General features: G+C 50.5%; 1 protein-coding gene and 1 long non-coding RNA gene across 3 annotated transcripts in view; both read right to left on the minus strand.

The window, feature by feature from the left end:
• Window positions 1–2,344, minus strand: part of LOC113215005 (LIM/homeobox protein Awh) — a 42,846-nt gene extending 40,502 nt beyond the window's left edge. Inside the window, exon 1 of one of the 2 annotated variants that reach the window (XM_052274793.1) lies at window positions 2,050–2,342. In XM_052274793.1, the coding sequence (XP_052130753.1) occupies window positions 2,050–2,115 (66 nt within the window). In that variant the 5' untranslated portion in view covers window positions 2,116–2,342. Of the gene's footprint in view, window positions 1–2,049 lie in introns of both variants that reach the window. The other variant, XM_052274792.1, reaches the window with a different exon arrangement.
• A 224-nt stretch (window positions 2,345–2,568) lies between these two features.
• Window positions 2,569–7,675, minus strand: part of LOC127751347 (uncharacterized) — a 54,080-nt gene continuing 48,973 nt past the window's right edge. Inside the window, exon 2 of the long non-coding RNA XR_008012089.1 lies at window positions 2,569–2,662. This is a non-coding gene — a long non-coding RNA (uncharacterized LOC127751347). The remainder of the gene's footprint in view (window positions 2,663–7,675) is intronic.

Raw genomic sequence — 7,675 nt, forward strand, 5'->3', positions numbered from 1 at the left:
CTCTCTCTCTCTCTCTCTCTCTCTCTCTCTCTCCCTTCCTCTCGGACTCTCTCAGCTACCGAGTATAGGACTCTAGCGACTGGTCCCTTTTGGTACCCGCTGCGCGCCGGACTCGTCACTCTCAGCGTCACCGTGAGAACGCAAGCTCTGTAAACGCGAGTCGTAAAGCATCGCGCATGGAGCACACCAAATGGACAAAGATGAGCGGCAAAGCGGATTATAAAATGATACAAAACGGCCGGGCCCCGGGGATGCGCCGCGAGTCCATGTCGCCCTTGCGGTCATCGGCGCGGAGAAAAGTGACGCCCGCGACGCCGCACCGCACGGTATTGAATCGATGTCTCAAAAAGGCATTCCAATGCTACACTCTAAATGACCAAGGAATTTTTGTAAACTACCTATGGACGTTTTAAAACACAACTAACACGATACAATTTTGTAGGTCGTTAGCTCCTAATTAGTTACTAAATGTCAATGGTCACTAAGAGTGTGTACATTTACAAAAAAAAAAAAATGACAACAAACGGTGTTTGTCGCGTGGGCGAGTAATAATAAGTCACACGTACGAAGACGATCACCACCCGAGTACAAAAAACGCAAAGCGGTCCGTTGCTTTCCCACTCACTTTCTCCGTCGCGTTCCGCTTTGGGCGTGAGCCTGCCCCCGGCCCGGCCGCCCCTAGAGGAGCCTCTATTATTCTAGGGCCTGGCCGCCCTGACGCCGTCATGAGAGCGCGCAGCAGCGGCGCATAGCCTTTCAGCAGAGCGCCCCGCGCCGAGTACCCGTCCGTGGGGGTCATGACCAAGCCGAGCTGCTCGCCGGGGCGTTTCTAAAGAGGGGGAGGGGGGGGGGACGCACCCAATATAGAGCGAGTGCCAGTGTCCGTACCGGGCAGGGGGCCGTGTGAACGAGCCAAGTCATTACACCGCGGACCTGCAATATATTCGGCCGCGCAAAACCGTTTCCGTTTAATTCACATATATTTTTGTACAAAGAGGAGAAGTACATGAGATATGCCGTATCGATCAATGCTCGCCTGGAAATGGTGCTTTTCCGGACCCGGCGGCGGCGACCGTCTGTCTGGCCGAAGAGGACGGCCTCGCGCGGTTGTCGTCGGGGAGCTTCCCGCCGCCGTCCGGCGAACATGGACGCCCCTTCCGGGAAGCTCGTGGAAAGCCATCGGCGGCGAGTGGCTCCGGGGGCCGCACGCGCGCCAGCGCCAAGGGGTACGCATACCTGAGCCACTCATACACACTGGAAAAATAGCACGTTTCTCAACAAAAATACATCGTAAAAAAACAAAACATTGGACGATGAACTATTAGTATGTCTCGTTTCGTGGCGCGAAACGGGCACCGCCACAGCGCGGAACGCTGAGTGACACGATTGCTTTCTGAGAAATGTTTTGAAACCCCGACAGTGAAGGGAATTTTTTTTTTCTCGCGGTTGTTAATCTTAAAATCCGAGCTGGCCTGGGCAAGATCTTCATACGCCCGCCTGCCTGCCTGCTAGCAGAAAGAGATGCAACAGCGGGGAGAGGGAGTCGCAGCTTGTAAGCCGTCCCGCTTCAAAGCTGTAAGATGCCCGCCTATTACATTTCCTCCGACTTTAGTACGGTGGGACGAAACATGGCAATACCGTAAGAGAGACGTGGACAGTCGAGGCAGACACTCGGACGGACGGCCGTCAACGACCCGACCTGCCCACCGCGGTCTACCGCGCCGGGCGCCGGGCGTCACGTCGCGATTTTCAAACGTCATGTCCGACTTCTCAACCGTGATAATTCAGCGGCTCGACATTTCCTAGAGCGACACACACGACCGCGAGGCCGGCGGGCGAAAGCGCCCCGCGGGGTGTCGGCAACGCCAAACTGCGGCCCCCCGCCGCGACGCCCATTGGTCGGCGCCGACCCGCGGGGCGGACCGCTCGCTACCGACCGCGGCGCGGCGTGCGCGCCATGCAGCAGCCGCGGGGCGCGCGAACACCACCAGAGAGTCTCGTAAAAGACAAATGAGTAAAAACCCGATCGGTAGGGTCGTTCTCGCTCACCTTCATACTGATGTCGTTTTTGTTGAGGTCCGTCGCCGGCGCCTCCCGGAAGTCCAGGTTCCACATGGGAGCTCGTGGGTGCAGAATGGTGGCGCCGGGTGTGATAATGGTGATGGTGTTATGGGCACTCCCCGCCGCACGCACTCACTCACTGGCACTCACTGCACTCGCAACGCACGCACTCTCCGCGCACTCGCAACCACTCTCGCACTCGACACGCTCACGCACGCACCGCTCGCTGGCCTCCTCGGCCTGTGGACGCCCGGGGCCGACTGGCGGCCGGCGGTGGCGAGGTCGGCGGGCCGGCCGGCGGGCGGGGCCTCCCCCCACCACGGCCGCGCGCGCCCGCGCCAGGACACGCCCCCGGCCGAGCCGGGAGGGGGGCGGGCGAGCCGCATCCGATTCGCCGGCGACGCCGGGCGTCGCTCGGGGTGGCAGCGTCGCCCGCCGCCGGTGGTGGGGGCCACTCGTGTGCCAGGCGTCGCGCAGCGGCGGCGTCTCCGGTGGTGGCTGCGACCGGCTGCGATCTTTTTATTTATTTTCGTTTCCTTTTGATTATTTTTGTTTTTCTTTTGGCGGGACGCGGATCCAGATCAGGGAAGTTGTCGCCTAGCTGAAACAAAAAGGAAGATAGAGGTGGCCAGGGGCAGAAGGAAGGGATGGGGCGTCAGCTCCTGCAGACACGAGAACTACATTATCCATCTACACCGATAAATAAGCAGCTGTAATAAGCACATGCAAGTGCTCAACAATACGTTGTATGTGTTTGACTGGATATTTTATTACTGAAATTTCTTTAGCAGTAAAGTTGGCCTCTTAGAATTGTTCATCTGAAGGGTTACACACTCAAAAATATTCATATTATTGTTAACACGGTCGCTGCACCATGACCACTATGTGGTCACGCTCCCATGGTTAAATCATACGCACATAAAAAAAGACGCATGGAATGTGTTAGAGTTAAACACTCACAATACACTGATAAACCGATTGATTAATAGCTCAACTCTAGTGTGTGTGCAACTTCCCTGGCAAGTTAAATACTTGTAAGTGTTATTGAACACTTTCAAGTGTTGAACTCGGTTGTAACTGTATAGCTCCTCTGGACTACTTCCCTTACAGTAAGCGTGCGATCTAGAATGGTGTTCATCAGAAGAGTTGCACACTTACAAGTGCTCAACTAACCAATTGTACACTTGCAAGTGTATTAGTACCGTACTGAGATTAATACTTGCAATTATTCAACTTGCGGTTGCACACTTACAAATGTTATGCAGTTGCTTACTTGGTTTATCAGTGTAGTGGAGTGATACTGGTAGGGTACTTATGTTTTACTCCAGTTTTACTTGTCTCTTATCGGAAATTAAATAGCATATATCTACTAGTTGGAAATGAATACCAGGAGTCACACACTAGCAACTGGAATAAGTGTACTATTCGAGATGACACAAATGCCTCACACACACTTGAGTGAAGCGGGCTTTGGATTGGGATTCCGCTTTGTTTGTGAGACAGAGGTATAGTCCGACACTTGCAAATGTGATCCAAGTGCTTCTACTTTTGTAAATGTGATACACATCTGCAGTTGCAAGCACGAGACACCAGGCCGCGTACAAATGTGAGACTATATCAAGCGAGTTTCTAGAGTACATTGGCAAGAGGAAACATCCTCCATTAAAGCCCAGCCGAAAATTCCGGTTACGGTTACGGCCAGAATTTACGATTACGGCCGTAATTTGCTACGGTTACGGTCAAAATTTACGATTACGATCGTAACCGGAGTTCGATTACGGTTTACACTTGAGGTTACGAGTAAGCTTACGAATACGACCGTAACCGTAGCCCGGTTACGGTCAGCAGTTACGGTTACGAGTAATGCCCGTACGAAAAAGTTTAGTCCGGCATCAGTCCGTTTTCGGTACGCAAAGAGTCCGGCTGGACAGTCCGGCATCAGTCCGCCAAAGCGAGCGGACTAGTCCGCGAAAAAAGCCAGATCGACCAAAAACCGACCTATTTGCCGGACTAGTCCGGCTGGAACTAGTCCGCTTTTGGTGCGCATCCCCGCCTCACCAGACTGATCGCGGACTGGTCCGCACGTAGAGCAGACTGAAAGCGGACTACCTGAAGCACAGCTGACCACTACTCGTTCCAAAATTGATTGGGAAAAGTGCAAAGTTTTATGTTTATTATCGCTAAATAAAGTAAAATATCAGGTCAGGGTAAATCGAACAGTGGTCTAAGAGTGTTAGAAACGAGGCGAAGCCAAATCCGCTGTCTGTTTTGACCTAGCTCAAGCCGTTTACGAGTTAGCAGAAAAATTTGCTTCGATTTCAATGAAATTAAAATGGACCTACTAAGTTAGGGTGTAGATGTCCCAAATAAAATTTCAGGTCAAAATTCCTATAACTTCCAAAGTTACAGCATGGTAAACTTGTATCGGGATTCGCTCCGGACAATTCTTTCTTTTTAACAGTGCTGTGCTCTACTCCCGGGCGGACTGAAAACGACCTGGTCCGCTGCGGTAGGTACTCAGGACGGACTGGTCCGCCAGTAGTCCGCCGTTGGAGGACTGATAGCGACCTAGTCCGTCATGGGGCGGACTGAAAGCGACCTAGTCCGGTGAGGGCGGACTGTCCGCGGACTGGTCCGCCGAGGACGGACTGTCTGCGTACTGGTCCGGCATCGCACTTGGCCGCTGCGACCTCAAAGCGGACTAGTCCGCACGGCCGGGGGTACTAAAAGCGGACTAGTCCGGTGCACGACGGATCGAACGCGGACTGGTCCACAGGGGTGCGGACTCTTTCCGGACCGAAAACGGACTGATGCCGGACTAAACTTTTTCGTACGGGTGTTAAACGATTACGATCGTAACCGGAAAATATCAAACTTTGAAACGTCGTAGCGCTTAAACTAAGCTTTGCAGGGAGAAACGGTTAAGGGTAACGTAAGGGAAACACAAGTCAAACCTATGTGTGGAGTTTGGAAAGAGTCGATTTTTCAACCCCTGGCTATCTTGACAACTGTTAGAGATACCGCAACGAAAACACCACCATTGTGCTCGGCGTCAAAAGTTTACATGGGCGACATGTGCTCTGGTCTCATGGGGGCTTTGAGTTACTGCCAATACGTCATCACCGTAACCGGGCTGACTTACCGTAATCGTACCGAAACAGTAAACGTAATCGTAACCGGAACTTTAATCGTAACCGTAACCGGAAATGGGTCCAATTTACGAGTGTAACCGTAACCGTAGTCGTAACCGTAGCCGTAACCGTAACCGGAATTTTCGGCTGGGAGCTTGATGCTTCGCGAACATAGCTTCATAAGCGCGATGAATACCGGGTGTTGCATAAAAGACACAGCTGCCCGCGGGTTTGCCTACCCAAGGGTCAATGGCGCCTTACGGGCAGAGCGGGTAGGCAAACCCGCCCGCACCTGTGTCTTGTATGCAACACCCGGTACATACCTCTCTCTCCTGGCAAAAAAGTGACTAACCTTATTCACACCGATGCATGTCCATGTCCTACACTTGCAATAAGTGTGTTTTAAACTGCTTTCAAGAAAAAATGTTTTAAAAACTGTTTCGGGAGTGTAGTGTGATTTTTATGGCAAATCTTTAATAAGACATTCTATGGTGCGTCATAGGGATCGAGGGCCGGAAATTTTTCCGGAAAAATATGAAATTTTTCCATATTTTTCGGAAAAATTTCCGAAGCTTTATTTTTCAATGCATGGAAAAATATATTTTGTTGTCTTTTTATTTAAGTGGTTTAGGCGGTTGCTTACAGGTTCTTCTAGTTTTTGGGGTGGTACGGATGAGAGATTAAGCAATACAGTGAAATATATCATTAAAAACTTTGTTTTATTGAAGTTTTGTTTCACAAGTACTTTCTAGCAATGAATCACAAAAGAAAAAAAAAAAATGTTTTAGTCTCTATCCTCCAACTAGTGTTTCTTTGGCATTATCAGTCTTTTGTCCTGGAAGAGTCGAATAGGTAGGCCTGTCTCCGCACCTCTGCACTGAACTCAATAAAGTCGCACTTGTCAAGCTCATCCCCCACCCCCAAAAAAGAAACAATAATTTAAAAAAAACAACTGACCAAACCGTCGCCCTTTAGTTATTTCGGTTTCGTTCGCGTCATGGTGCACGCCGCGCGCATCTTTGAAAGGTGTTCGCTTGCGGATTCATCAAAGACCTAGTCAAAATAACTGGACTGTATAAAAAAAACACTCAAAATAGAGAAAGGGCCATAACAAATGTATTTTTCATATTTTTCCGAATTTTTCTGAAAAATATGAAAAATTTCAGGAAAATTTTCTTCGAAAATACTTTTCATGAAAAGTACGAACCCTAGTGCGTCAGTGAAAGAATGAAAACAGCTGCGCAAAATTATAAGAGAAAACAAAGATTGATCGTTCGAAATTTTGAAAGTATACACTGTTAAAATCCTGCAAAGCAACGCATTGCGATCTGCGAAGTATTTAGATCCTTTGTAATTACGAGACATTTACTTCGCAATCACAAAGTGATGCTTTGTAATTGCGAAGCAATGAAAACATCGCATGAAAAGTATCGCTTTCCATTTGCAAAGCATCACTTTGTTATTGCAAAGTAAATGCTTCATATTAACAAAGGATCTAAATACTTCGCAGTTCTGTAAAGCGTTGCTTTGCAGCAATTTAACAGAAAACAGTGTTCACAAAAAATCTTAGAAAGGTGGTTTTTGGAAAGTGTTGCGTCGCATCTAGAGATAAACAAAATAATAATTTAGGACAGGTTGCAGTTACTTCTCAAAGGGAATTCTCCGCTCAGTACCCGCCTACAAGTTCTTAGAAAGTGCTCGTGAATTTAACACGTCCATAGAACAAGACAACCGTGTGACGCACAGAGAGTGCGCGTACCCAAATCCCATTTCCCACCACCTACACCAACCAGCGTGTGCAGTGCATCGCCTTTCGGCCCTGCTCAAATCCCCCGAAGGGATCACGCTTGAGCACGCGCGCGCGCGCGCACACACACACACACACGCACAGGGGCGCGCGCGCACACACACACGCACAGGGGCGCGCGCGCGCACGGGCGGGCGGTCCATTCTAATCCTCCCCCACAGGCCGGCGCTGCTCCGCTCAGCTCCGCTCGCCTCGCCCTAGGGTGGGGCAGGGCCTCCCCGCGTCGCCCCCGAGGCCGCCCCCTGGGCCTCCGATTTGCACACTTGACAGAATGAGAACGAGGGGTGCGTCCCCGCCGCGCCGCCTGCTTCCACCTCGTCCCGGGTTCGACTCCCGTCGGCCGCGTCGCGCCAGCCTGCCGTACCTGATCCAATTACAATTAACCATAGCTGTAAGGGGCTGTGCCCAAACCACGTGACTTTGGGAGACAGAGGAGCAAATATTATGGGGGGGGCATTAAAGTATCAGGAGGGACATTGGGGTCGATAGGAGCCGCACAATATTTATCTCGGGGTAAATAATTTGGAGGGCAGGTTCTTGTGTTGATTTTTAGATCTCACTATTGGTGTGATGACCTTTTCTGCCACTGAAACGTCTCAATCCCGAGGGGTACACCACTCTTAAAAGTAGGTGTACGCGATTAAAAAAGTCAAGAAAAAAGTCAAGATAAAGTCAA

The sequence above is a fragment of the Frankliniella occidentalis genome, unplaced genomic scaffold (assembly GCF_000697945.3).
Source record: "Frankliniella occidentalis isolate FOCC.00 unplaced genomic scaffold, Focc_3.1 Scaffold440, whole genome shotgun sequence".
NCBI classification, from domain to species: Eukaryota; Metazoa; Arthropoda; class Insecta; order Thysanoptera; family Thripidae; genus Frankliniella; species Frankliniella occidentalis.